Source organism: Lepidochelys kempii, chromosome 2 (genome assembly GCF_965140265.1).
Source record: "Lepidochelys kempii isolate rLepKem1 chromosome 2, rLepKem1.hap2, whole genome shotgun sequence".
In the NCBI taxonomy this organism is placed as follows: Eukaryota; Metazoa; Chordata; order Testudines; family Cheloniidae; genus Lepidochelys; species Lepidochelys kempii.
The window spans coordinates 234,674,130-234,687,272 of NC_133257.1; the positions used below are offsets into that span (position 1 = coordinate 234,674,130).

General features: G+C 42.6%; 1 protein-coding gene and 1 long non-coding RNA gene across 17 annotated transcripts in view; one reads left to right on the forward strand and one right to left on the reverse strand.

Moving 5' to 3' along the window:
• Positions 1-347: 347 nt before the first annotated feature.
• Positions 348-6,801, reverse strand: LOC140907704 (uncharacterized). 3 transcript variants are annotated; one of them, XR_012157588.1, is made up of 5 exons: positions 6,320-6,801; positions 5,155-5,246; positions 2,585-2,732; positions 2,372-2,415; positions 348-617 (listed from the first exon to the last, which is right to left on the reverse strand). It is a non-coding gene; the product is annotated as an uncharacterized lncRNA (long non-coding RNA). The 3 variants fall into 3 exon arrangements; XR_012157586.1 differs by lacking the exon at positions 348-617 and having other exon boundaries at positions 629-2,415; positions 2,598-2,732; XR_012157587.1 differs by lacking the exon at positions 348-617 and having other exon boundaries at positions 629-2,415.
• Positions 5,945-13,143, forward strand: part of KIAA1217 (KIAA1217 ortholog) — a 547,348-nt gene continuing 540,149 nt past the window's right edge. For 4 of the 14 annotated variants that reach the window (XR_012157585.1, XR_012157583.1, XR_012157584.1 and 1 more), the window contains exon 1: positions 5,946-6,676. Coding sequence is in view for 11 of the 14 variants with exons in the window: in XM_073334254.1 (XP_073190355.1) it covers positions 6,580-6,676 (97 nt within the window). In the remaining 3 variants the exon portion in view is untranslated. Of the gene's footprint in view, positions 6,677-13,143 lie in introns of all 14 variants that reach the window. The other 10 variants (XM_073334262.1, XM_073334250.1, XM_073334249.1 and 7 more) reach the window with 5 other exon arrangements.

A 13,143-nucleotide genomic window follows, 5' to 3' on the forward strand; every position in this document is an offset into this window, starting at 1 on the left:
TCCTTAAAGGAGACCTCTATAAAACCAGGAAAGAAAAGAGACAACATTCATGGTATTCCTAAAGTTTATAAAAGGCAGAAAAACCTCCCCGTTCTTCTCTAAATCCTAATGAAGCAAAACACAAATCTATTTTAGTTCCCTTTATAGGTCACCATTAACAGATCACTAATTTTCTTGTCCAACCATGGTAAAACAGAAAAAGATAAATACCATAAACTCTGAAGTTGGATTATTTTTTAAATTATTTCAGTTTTAATAATCCATGGTGTTATATATGTAAAGAAATGTGTTATTCTTAATTTGTGACAGTTTTCCTTTACATTTATTATAGAGAGAATTTTGCATTCTTATGGTATTATTTCCATCAGAGATTAGATACTATGATGATGGGGGATATTATAAACCTGAGATAAATATTTACATATATGCCATTTTTAATTACATTATTTTCCTCTGATAGTAGTTTTAGTGAAGGGTTGTGTTCTGAAAGGAGAGAGACTGTTGCTAGGATGAACTGTAGTTTGTTGCAGTACTCCTTTCTTCTCCCTCCGTTGCAGACATTAATTGGGGACTTACTGAAGGACAGTTTTTCTGCAATTTTTCCTCACTGTGGAGATCTGAAGTTAAGTCCAACAAAATACAAAAGGATATATCTATGGGAGAAATTCAAAAGGAAGAAACAAAACATCCCCCTCTCTGCCTCCCAAAATGTCTATGACCAGAGAAAACTTTGAGCGCTAAACTAATTTTCCATTGACTGCAAAACTAGGATGACTTACACCAGGGGATAAATTTGGCTCAGAGTCTGAATTCCAAGCTCCCTGACCTCCACAGGGTTTTTGTTCTGTTGCAGTGGCTCTGCGTTGCTGTAAATGGTGCTTTCTGGGAACAGTGCCTTTGCTAAGTAATTCTGCAGCAGTGCAATACTATACTTAATCAATTCAGGTGACTTACAAATTCTTCATTGCACAGAACGATCAGTACTGCACAATTGCAGAAACAGAGCAAATGTGTGTTCTGGTCCTGATTCACAAAAAATAGCATTACTGTAACAGCAAATCCTTTGGGACAGCAGGAGGAGGAAAGTCAGCTTTTTGCCAGAAGCTGCAAATGGACGACAGGGGATGGATCACTTGATGATTACCTGTTCTGTTCGTTCCCTCTGGGGCGCATGGCATTGGCCACTGTTGGAAGACAGGATACTGGGCTAGATGGACCTTTGGTCTGACCCAGTATGGCCGTTCTTATGTGAGGGGAGTCTTCCATCATATTATTTCTAAACTGTTCTTAAATGGTCAAAGTGTGGAAAGTTTAACTTTTGGTAGTACTCATCTACCCTCCCCATCACTTCCTCTTCTCCCACAGTGCAAAAGGGTTCCTTTGGGCATGTCTTCCAAATGCTGAATGATTTAAGTTGCTTCCAATGAAGTGCAAACTTAATTAAAGCAAAAGCAGAGCCATTAAATCAACAGTCCAGATACAGAAGTTTTATGGACAGTGTATCTAAATAGTTTCCTCCATTTCTACATTTGATCATTCAGAATCAGAAATGGTTCATAAATGGAAAATTTTAATGTAGCACAAACCTCAAAAAGTAGGGGCATATCACATCTAAAAAGCATTTTTAAAAACATTGATCTTTAGGTGAGTACCGGTATCCAATCCTCTTAACTTATTGCTTACTGTGCTCTCCTTGAGAATAGCTATATATCAATATAGAATCTTGCTGTCCATAACAGATGTACAAGTTTATATAGAGCTTCTTTCTCTAACAAAGCCTGTATCGAATACAGACATGCTTTTCAAGAAGAAGATTCCTTTTGAAGAATTCCATGTCAACAGAGCAGAAGTATTGCTTAACTCCTTTGCAAGGACTCCAATCCTGCTTTCAGTAAATTCACTGGAAGCTTTGACATTTACTTCAATAGAAGTAGGAGCAGGTCCCAGTTTAGAGCTTGTCTACACATAGAATTGCACCATTTTAATGTAAGGGGTTATTTTGACCAGATTAGTTAAGGCAAAAGGCTGGGTGGACACTTACTCGGTTCAGCTTAAAATGATTAGGAACAGATTTAAGCTAAACTAAAATGAGTGCCTGCACATGATTTTGGAGTGGTTTAACTAAGATGGTGCAAGTATGTGTATTTACAATGCCCCGGTCCTGCATGATGATCCACACACACACAGCGCTTCCTGTAAGGTTCAAGGAGACTTCGACTCTGAAATCAATGGGAGTAGAGGTCACTCAGCAGCTGGGGAGTAGCTACAGAAGTTCTTTGCTAGAGTATTAAGTCTTTATGGTAGCTAACACTGTATTTAGATCTGAGAAGATGTTTCCATTATAGTGTCCTGGTTTCACTCACTCACTTACTTTCCTTCTAGGAAGAATCTTCCAGGCTTGGTCTCAGCCACACCCTGTATCATTTTAAAAAAAAGATGGAATCATTTCTCATCAGCTGTTTCCACATGTAGATTTTTTATATATACATAACCCCCTGTATCTTCTTAAATATGAAAACAGAAGACATTTGTCTCCATTTAATTTACTGTTTATATTTCATGTTTTTATTCATTGTAAAAATACCTTACAAGGATACCTCTGTTCAGATTCACCTCAGTCTTGATATTGGGATAAAACTGCTCTGCACTGTAGGCCAATTTCATCAGTATAATGATTGCTCATGACGCATCTGCTCATTTGAATGGAGCTATGTCCCTGCAAGCATTACAAACTTAACAAAAGCAAAACAGATACTCTTGAGAATTATATTTAAAGTGAATTCAAATTAAGAACTATAGCACAAATTAAACATTTATAACTAGCGCAGCTGTTGTCACTTCCAGAGTACAAGTTATACAAATATATATAAAGATTTTTATTTTAAAGTTAAATGGCCTGTCTGGTTCTGGTCATCCAAATATTATTCCTCTTATAAGTATCTACAGTACAGTTTTACTAACTTGTACCAATGTCTGGGACGCTCATTGTAAATTAATGAATTTTGCAAGTCAGCAACTACGGGTCAAATCTAGGTACCACACAAGTACTTTGCAAAACTCCATTGGGATCAGAATTTGGGCTCCATCATGCAAGATGTCAAACACCTGCAAATTCCATTAACGTCAGTGGGAGTTCAGTATGTTTAGCATCTCCCAAAAAGAGAGTAAAACATCACAAATGTAGGCACTAAGAAAATGAAATACTGCATCATAAACTGTACTTTGTACATGTAATTTTCTTAATTGTTGTTTTGTTTGTTGGTTTGTGTTTAGAGACCGTGCAGACTATTTAATATGGCTCTACACTGGGAGTCAGGGGACTTGGGTTCTGCCACTGACCTGTGTGACCTTGGACAAGTTACTTCACTTATCTGTGCTTCTGTTTCCCCTCTAACTCTTTGTCTGTCTAGCTCTTCAGGCAGGAATTCTCTTACTGTGTGTATGTACAGTGCCAGCACAATGGAGTCTCAAGCTCAGTTTCAGTCTCTAGGCATTACTATAGCAGAAATAATAGAATACTTCTTGGCATAGTACTAAATGCAGTGTATCATACTTTGCAAAAATGAACTGCTCGTAATGGGATTGGTCCCTAAAATATCTGATATGTCTGAGTGGAGGGCAAACATCACATTTTTTTGGGATCATTAAATGTGCAGTTTAGCAAAATATAGATTAACAATGTTCTGGTGTAGTTCTAAATTCTTGTTTAAACATAATTTATTCAATTTCATAGATTTTACTTTTTTGGCATAGTCATAAACTATATAAACAAATTAGCTACATATTATAAAAGGCTAGAGTGTCCAGTCTGTTGAGAGATATTTGTTGGTAGGGAACAGAGTGTGCCAATTACAATGGAAGGCAAGGTTTCTAGCTGTCCACATTTTAGAACATGAGCTGTGTCTGTAAATTTTTAAAAGAACCTGCCACTCTTATATTAGGGATTTTAAATATTTCCTGTCTTCTCTCCACCCACCACTGCCACTTCATCCCTCAGAGCTCCATTAGTACTTACAAAATTTTTAGCTCCTGTAGGAGATATTGCTGGTTTTGAAAAAATCCATATTCAATATGGTACTGTGTGGGCCATGGGCAATGTCAAGGGGCTTTTAAAAAACAAAAAGTAATGGGGAGAATTTACTTCACCCCTTAACATTCAGTTTTTCCAGGTAAGGGTAAACATGGATTTTTTTAAAAACAGAGTAAACAAATTTATGTTTGCAGTATTTTCTATGGGATTATGCAGTTAAAATTAATCCAGGATGCTATACTATTCCAGCACTCCTTGTTTAGTGTGATTCCTGCTTAAGGTGTTTTTCAGAACTTTACTTACTCGTAGAGGTTTTTAATCCTGCAAACATTCATGTATATGCTTCATTTTACTTCTGTGAGTTGGTCCATGGAAGAAAATGGCCATGTCTACACTGGGAAAATACAGCCTGTAAGAAACCACATTAACTAACTGGTTCAAATTAATTTAATGCTATTCCGCCCTTAGTGTAGACAAGGACAGTAATATTTTAAAATGTTATCAAAAGTGCAGTCAGGGACAGATTTACTTAAACACGTTAGCTTGTCATGGTGATCAAGAATTGTGCCTATCTGCAAAAGATGAAAAATGATTTAATATTTCTGTTAAAAAAATGTGTTCTAACATGATATATTTACCAGTGCAGACACTGCCAATGGAATTAAGATTAAACATGTGCCTAACTGTTTGAGGGATCTAGGCCATAAAACTGACATGCCTGAAGTACTCAGTATAGCTTTATTTAGTTCACATGAGATTTAAGAAATTATTTTTTTATATTTTAAAGATTAGTTGAGTGATTTACAAAACAGTGGGGGCAATTAAAGTATTGGTAGGCAGCAGCAGCACACAAGGAAACCAGCAAGAACTTTTTTCAGGAAAATTCAGGGGGGCTTTTAGGTGACTGCAGAGCTTGTAATTGAGGAAGGAAATTGACAGGCTGCTTCTGCTCTGATGCTGCATATTTTTAGGACTCAAATGAGCCTCCTTTACCTTTCTATCATTAACTTGCCCACAGAATTAACACGTTCCCAGGCTATAAGGAAGGGCAAAGTTCAGCAACTACTGAAAGATGAGAGGCAGAGAAGACGAGAATGTTAGGAAAATGGGAACTGAGATATTACCTGATCCTGCATTCCCCACTTAGCCACCTCGCCCTTTGCAGCCAGGGGGACTTAGCTTCCGAGGACTCTGCACGTGGCATCACAAGACTGTTCTGAAACAACAAGGGGAAAAAAGGGGAGTGCCAAGTGCCAACTTTAATTGTCCAAGTGCCTTCCACATCAGCACAGTCAGGCCTTTCGAATACTGCCCAGCGCGGGCATCCCGAAAGGGCTTGGTTTTGTTTTGGAAGGAGTCTCCGAGAGGAACTCTTAGCTATGTAAACGCACATGCATTAAACCCCTCAAACCAACCCAGTGCACTGCGTCACACGAGAAGGTTAACAGAATGGAAAATGCAAACAGTGGCCACTCGGCGAGGGGGCAGGAAGGAGAAGGTTTGTCTTCTCCCCAAAACAGACAAACCTCAGACCAAACAAGCCCCCCCTCCCCTCTGTATCTGTTCACAACGGGAAGCGAAGGCCGAGCCTCTTTACGGCCCTTTAAACTTCTACCCCTTAAAGTACGTATCTGCTCAGACTGTCTTTTCAGGGCGAAAGCTAGTGCTGTCAGCGGCTCCACGGCTGGGAGATTTTCCACGAGCTACTGGCTGCCCCCGGTCACCCGGCCCCTGTGGGAGCCAAACGTTTGAACTGTTCTGGGCTTTGTCTGTTCCCAGAGAACCTGGTAGGACCCCGCGGGGGCCGATCCTGCGAGGGCTGAACAAGAGCCCGGCGTCTGAGAGCGCAGAGCAGGGCCCCGGGTACTCGCCGCGGCTGCGAACGATCTCATCACACCTGAGATTTCGGGGGCAGCCCCTTGCGCCGGCTGCGCGTCCCGAGACGCACCTCGGAGGGAACGAGCCCCGGCTCCCCACCCGCGCGCGAAGCGGGTCCTGCACGGGGCATCAGCCCCGCACGCAGCGCTCCCCTGACGGGGGCTCGGCATCCCCACACCAAGGCCAGAGCCCGCGGCCCCCGCCAGCCTTTACCCCGGCACAGCTCCCCCAGCGGGAGTCCCCCCCGAGCCAGCACCCCGGCTCCCGCAGCGGCAGCTCCCCCCGCGGTGAGGGTGGGGATGGCGGTGACGCAATGACTGCAGTCCCGGGGAGAGCTGCGGAGCGGCCCGGGCGAGCGGAGTGCGCGCCCCGGCAAGCGAGAGGGAAAGAAGGAGGGGCGAACGGGGCTACCTCCAGCCGGGGCGCTCGCCACTCGGCCCCTCCCGCCGCGCCGCCTGCCGGGAGGGCTCCGCGCCGCTCCCGCCCGGCCCGCCTGCAGGTGAATTGAAAGTCGTCGGTCGGCGGGGAGGGAAGGACGCGGGCTGCCGGGCTCGCTGCAGACCTGGCACCGGCTGGGGCAGGCGGAGCGCGCAGCCCGCTCCCAGCAGGGCGCTCCCCGCCGCCGCCGCCCCCTGCAGTGGCGCACCCGGAGCCGCTCCGCTGCCCGGGGCATGTCTGCAGCGCAGGGAGTCCCGCTAGCTGGAGTGCAGCCGCCGCCCGCCCAGAGGCTCGCCAGCGCGGAAGGGGGAGGCAGCCGCGAGCCGCCAAGTAAGTGGCACCGAAAGTTTGCGCTTGGTCCCCCTCCCCGTTCCTCATATCGCCGGGGCTGGCGGGTCGGGAGCAGGGGCACAGCGGGAGGGGGAAGAGCATCCCCCGCCCGGGCAGAGCGCGGTGTGAGGGGCTCGTGAGGAGCGTGTCCCCTCCGCCGGACCCAGCAGTGAGGGGAGTCCCTAGGGCGGGTGACCTTGGGGTGCTCCGAGCCTGGGGCAGGCGAGCCCCGCAGGGGCGTGTCCTCCGCCGAGCTCGCTGGGTTGGCGTGGCGCGTGTGCGGGAGTCCGCTCAGCCTGGGGCTGGGCTGCTGACTTTGGCCAAGCCCTTTAGCAGTGGCTCGAACCCCAGAGACTCCCCGCTGTGTCCCAGGCGGCGAGATTTCAGCCTCTGCCTGCGGCTTAGTGGTGCTGCTAAGTTGACCAAACTTCTGAGGGGAAAACTTCAAAGCTCGTGTGCTCGCTCCTTGGCTCCTGCTGCAGTGAGCGCTGCTGCTTGCCCGACGGATAAGTGCTGAGATCCGCAGGGGATCCAGCTGAAGCCGCAGGGGGCTAGGGTAGTCTGCTTTCCCCAACTGGCTCCCTGACTGAGGAAGGGGACCAGTGAGTGTGGTAGGAAATGTAGCCTTTAGTTATAACTAGGCTTTTTGAGAAAGAGTTAATTGGTTACCCTTGAGAATTGAAAACGATTTAGTCATTGTGGTCAGGCTTTCAGGCTGTTCCTGAGAACTGAATAGTTAGGCTGCTTTTTACATGCACGCAAGGTTAAATGGCTTTCCTCCTTTGTAAAAGTAGATTGTTGCAAAAATGACAATAATTTTCCAGCTACATGTATAGAAGAAGGTTGTGTTGCATACATTGACCATCCTTGAAAGGCTTTGTAATCCTAACTTCTGCCTTTTATAAAATATTTTTTCATATATACATAAGGAACAAACTTCATTTTGAAATTCAGAGGAGCTCTCAGAATAGTGAGCAAGGCTTTTTTCAATAACCCTACGATTTGACGGCATCAAGCCTTGACTAGATGGTTGTTTGGTATTTAGTTTCTCTGAGTGAGGAAAAGCCTTTAGGGTGGTGTGCAGATTTATGAGTGGCTGTCTCTCTGTATAGGCAGAGGTAGGTTCTTCTACTACTGACTGTTAACATTGAACTGAATTTTCTGCTGCTTCCATTGAAGTTAATGAAAGTTTTGCCATTAACATGAATGGAAGCAGAATTGGGCCCTTCCTTGTGTGGTACAGTTTATCTAGGATTCATAGTCATGGGTATGGGTGGTGCTACGTAATATTAAAATTTACTTTTCATAGTTTAAATTTCATGTTCTCAACTTTGTCTTTGTATGGTGTGTGAGCATTTTAAGAATCAACTCTTGTTTTCTTGCACTTTTTCCTTCATAGTTCAACACACACACTCCAAAAATACTACTAGTTTTGAATGCTATACAAAAACACTATATATTATGCAGATTATTTACTGGATGGTTACTCTCATATCTGAGGACATTCAAGAGGTTCACTTTTTCCTGACCTCAGGTATACTTACATAGTATTCATATTTTCATTAGCAAAAGTGTAGTGAGAATAGTAGTTAAGATAAAAACATTGAACAATATCAGACATCTAGGGACAAGAATCAAAACCACATTATTTGTCATTCTTCTGACCTCATGAACTGAGTAAAATAATATACAGTGACTGTTATTCTACCACATAGAATTGGGTATTAGTTTGACCAGAGAACAAAGATATGTCTTTACGAGCCACATTTTGATATCCAGTGACTAAGCTAGGGAAGTTATTGGCTAAATACTATAACTTTTTATACTTAATCAAAAATAATTACAGATTTAGTTTACCTCCATTTTCTGGTCTTTGAGTAAATATAGTCCTCAAGAGGATTCCTAATAAAAGCCCTGATCCTGCAAAGACTGTACTCCTGAAACTAGTGTCATTGTACCTGTGACAGGTTTCAGAGTAACAGCCATGTTAGTCTGTATTTGCAAAAAGAAAAGGAGTACTTGTGGCACCTTAGAGAAAACCAATTTATTTGAGCATAAGCTTTCATGAGCTACAGCTCACTTCATCGGATGCATACTGTGGAAAGTGTAGATCTTTTTATACACACAAAGCATGAAAAAATACCTCTCCCCACCCCACTCTCCTGCTGGTAATAGCTTATCTAAAGTGATCACTCTCCTTACAATGTGTATGATAATCAAGGTGGGCCATAAACAGCACAAATCCAGGGTTTAACAAGTACTCCTTTTCTTATTGAACCTGTGCTTACATGATTAATGTTTAGCACCTGTATAAGTCTCTTCAGGACTGGGACATGTTGGGTCTGATCCTGCATTCTGTGCATACTGGGAGTGGGCCCAAAGTTTGTATACATTATGTTAGATCACTGTTAAAGTTCCTGGTTTTCAGCCAAACTTTACCAGCAGATCATTACCAATTATAGGATTAGGCGTGCCACTGAGTATTTTTAATGCTACTATGCCTGAAAATATGTCCTGACTTTGCACTGCTGATGAATTATTTAAAAACTGTTTTGCTAATTTGCTGTACATTAAACTTGCTACATGTTTTAGATGATTTCAAATTACAATTGAGACAGCCTTCAAGAAAAAGTAGTAGATGTTAGAATTTTTTCAGTTTTCCAGCAAATGTCAGTGGGCCTTTGCCATTATATGTATTATGCATTTCTCTTAATCCTTGTCTCTTCGTAAAATAGGTCTTTTTCTGAAAAGCAAGCTTGCTTTTAGGGTGTCCCTCACCTGAAATCATAACATTCTGTTTATGACTTTACAATGTTTATTATGTCACAAACGTGACTAATTATGACTTTAGGATTAAGTGGTAGGAAGAGATGACTTCAGGAAAAATAAAAAATCTATTTTCATGAAAAGATTCCTGAGCAATTAAAGAAAACTTAATATATGACATAAGTAGAATTGTTTCTACATAGAACAACTTAATTTATTTTAGTGTGAATTTAGTGCTCCTGGAATGTCCCATTTTGCCAGCCGTGGAGACTGAAGTCTTCTGTCGACATAACAGGCAAAGCATGGGCAATGGCATTGCTGGGGGTGGGAATACCTAGGTTGCTGTTGATGGTGCTTGGGCCTTTGCAAACATACTCTGCTGGGAGCTAGCTCTCTCCTCTGCTGAGCACCTAATGAGGCCTCTGGTTGCAAGAAAAGGGGTCTGTTCTCCGTTGTGAAGAAGCAGTGTGGTTCAGTGGACTAAGCTTGCTCTACTTCTAGTTCTGACCCTGAGTCTGGTTGTCCTTGGTTAAGTCACTACCTTTCTTCTTATTTACAGTACATTGGGGCCCCAGTTTTCTGGGCAGTATGTGCACACGCAAGGCTGTTATGGGGATAAATACATAAAAGTTTGTGAAGTGCTCTGAGATCTTCTGATGACAAGCACTATATCAAATTATTATTATTTATTATAATACAAACATAGAAAGAAAGAGTGCTTTTCTTGAAGAGTTTATGATCTAGATTGATTTTCCTGTCGTAAAACAGGGATAAAACTTGCTTATTTGATAGGTGTTATGTTGATTAATTAGTTTCGAAAACATTATATAATTTAAAAATTATCAATTATTAGTGATGGGGAAGACAATGAGGAGACCACAGAATGCACATGGAAGCAAATAGTACCAAAAGAGTATAATACAATGAACAAAAGATGCAGGGGACCAGAACAATTGAGGAGAAAGGGCTTAGAGCAAATGTAATGGGGGAAGAGGCCAGTGGAACGGAATACATGTTTGGGAAAGAATGAAAGGAAAGGAGAGAGAGCTTGTTGAAGGAGGAAGGAGAGAGAGAGAGAGGACAGACTGTTTTCTTTGATTTTGTAGACGTAAATTAGAAAAAATATGGTACGGAAATGTACAGAATGGGTCAGACATAAGAGAAGGGACTAAGCAAGAAAATGAACAATTTTAGGTTAGTTAATTTAATCTAATTTGATTTGTGCTGTCATATTGTGTACTTCTCTACCAGATGTCCTTTATCTTTGCAAATGTTGGGGAATGAAATGGAAGGCTATTTTGAACATCTGTTTATATTTACCTGGAAATATTAATCTGAATTCTGTGGTTAAAAAATTGGAGAAAAAGATAGAAAATAATTTAAAGTTCACAAGAATTGGGGGAAAAAAAATTAAGCTGGAAGATGCATAGACCCCAGCTCTGGCTGCCAGCTCCATTACTACATCCATGAATGCTGGTGATATCCCAAAGATGATAGGATAGCCCTCTTTACATAAAATAAAGTGAGTTAACTTGTTTGAGGGTGAAAGAATCATCTTACTGACCCTCCTCAATGCAGGTTCTGCAAACAGTTCTGTGTTCTTGGTGGACAGGATTTCAAGCTTGGGGAGAAAAATTGTATTACAGACCCACCTCAAATTTAGCTCCAGTGAAAAGATAGTTCCTTCTTTGCTAAGACTGTTCAGAAGAGTGATAGCCATACCTGTTTCTTGGAAACTGAACTGAAATCACCCAAGTCATTTCACCTAGGCTTTCAGACAGCCATGAGACAGTAACTGTTTTCGCTTATTAACAGCCTGGGATGAATCTGAATCCCTAACCTAGAGATGAAAGCCTCTTTAACCCACTACAATCCTTTGAGCCATCCACTCTCCTTAAACAGAATATTTTCCGTTTTCCAAGAGGCATCAGTTGTTCTTTAATTATGCAGAAAATAAATTGCCTTTCCTTAAATGTGTTGTACTTTGATAACAGGAAATGGTGCGCTGATGATTTCAGCAACTATGAACATCCCTCTAACCGAACAAAAACGTCAGTATCTTAGGTCTTGATTCTATATAGACTTACAAACGTGCTTAAGTTTAAGCATATGTGTAAGTCTTTGCAGGATCTGGATCTTAGGGCTCAATTGACCGGAAGAGTTATGCTCTTTTTAGGTAGAAAGAACAGGAGTACTTGTGGCACCTTAGAGACGAACAAATTTATTAGAGCATAAGCTTTCGTGGGCTACAGCCCACTTCATCGGGTGCATAGAATGGAACATATAGTAAGAATGAATATATATATGTTCATATACAGAGAAGGTGGAAGTTGCCATATGAACTGTGAGAGGCTAATTAGTTAAGATGAGCTATTATCAGCAGGAGAAAAAAACTTTTGTAGTGATAATCAAGACGGCCCATTTAGACAGTTGACAAGAAGGTGTGAGGACACTTAACATGGGGAAATAGATTCAATATGTGTAATGACCCAGCCACTCCCAGTCTCTATTCAAACCCAAGTTAGTGGTATCTAGTTTCCATATTAATTCAAGCTCAGCAGTTTCTCATTGGAGTCTGTTTTTGAAAATTTTCTGTTGCAAAATTGCCACCCTTAAATCTTTTACTGAGTGGTTTTTGAATGTAATGATTCCTGATGTCAGATTTGTGCTATAGAATCATAGAATATCAGGGTTGGAAGGGACCTCAGAAGGTCATCTAGTCCAACCCCCTCCTCAAAGCAGGACCAATCCCCAACTAAATCATCCCAGCCAGGGCTTTGTCAAGCCTGACTTTAAAAACTTCTAAGGACGGAGATTCCACCACCTCCCTAGGTAACGCATTCCAGTGTTTCATCACCCTCCTAGTGAAAATGTTTTTCCTAATATCCAACCTAAACCTCCCCCACTGCAACTTGAGACCATTACTCCTTGTTCTGTCATCAGCTACCACTGAGAACAGTCTAGAGCCATCCTCTTTGGAACCCCCTTTCAGGTAGTTGAAAGCAGCTATCAAATCCCCCCTCATTCTTCTCTTCCACAGACTAAACAATCCCAGTTCCCTCAGCCTCTCCTCATAAGTCATGTGTTCCAGTCCCCTAGTAATTTTTGTTGCCCTCCGCTGGACGCTTTCCAATTTTTCCACATCCTTCTTGTAGTGTGGGGCCCAAAACTGGACACAGTACTCCAGATGAGGCCTCACCAATGTCGAATAGAGGGGAATGATCACGTCCCTCCATCTACTGGCAATGCCCCTACATATACATCCCAAAATGCCATTGGCCTTCTCGGCAACAAGGGCACACTGTTGACTCATATCCAGCTTCTTGTCCACTGTAACCCCTAGGTCCTTTTCTGCAGAACTGCTGCCTAGCCATTCAGTCCCTAGTCTGTAGCGGTGCATGGGATTCTTCCATCCTAAGTGCAGGACTCTGCACTTGTCCTTGTTGAACCTCATCAGATTTCTTTTGGCCCAATCCTCTAATTTGTCTAGGTCCCTCTGTATCCTATCCCTACCCTCCAGTGTATGTACCTCTCCTCCCAGTTTAGTGTCATCTGCAAACTTGCTGAGGGTGCAATCCACACCATCCTCCAGATCATTTATGAAGATATTGAACAAAACCGGCCCAAGGACTGACCCTTGGGGCACTCCACTTGTTACCAACTAGACATGGAGCCATTGATCACTACCCATTGAGCCCAGC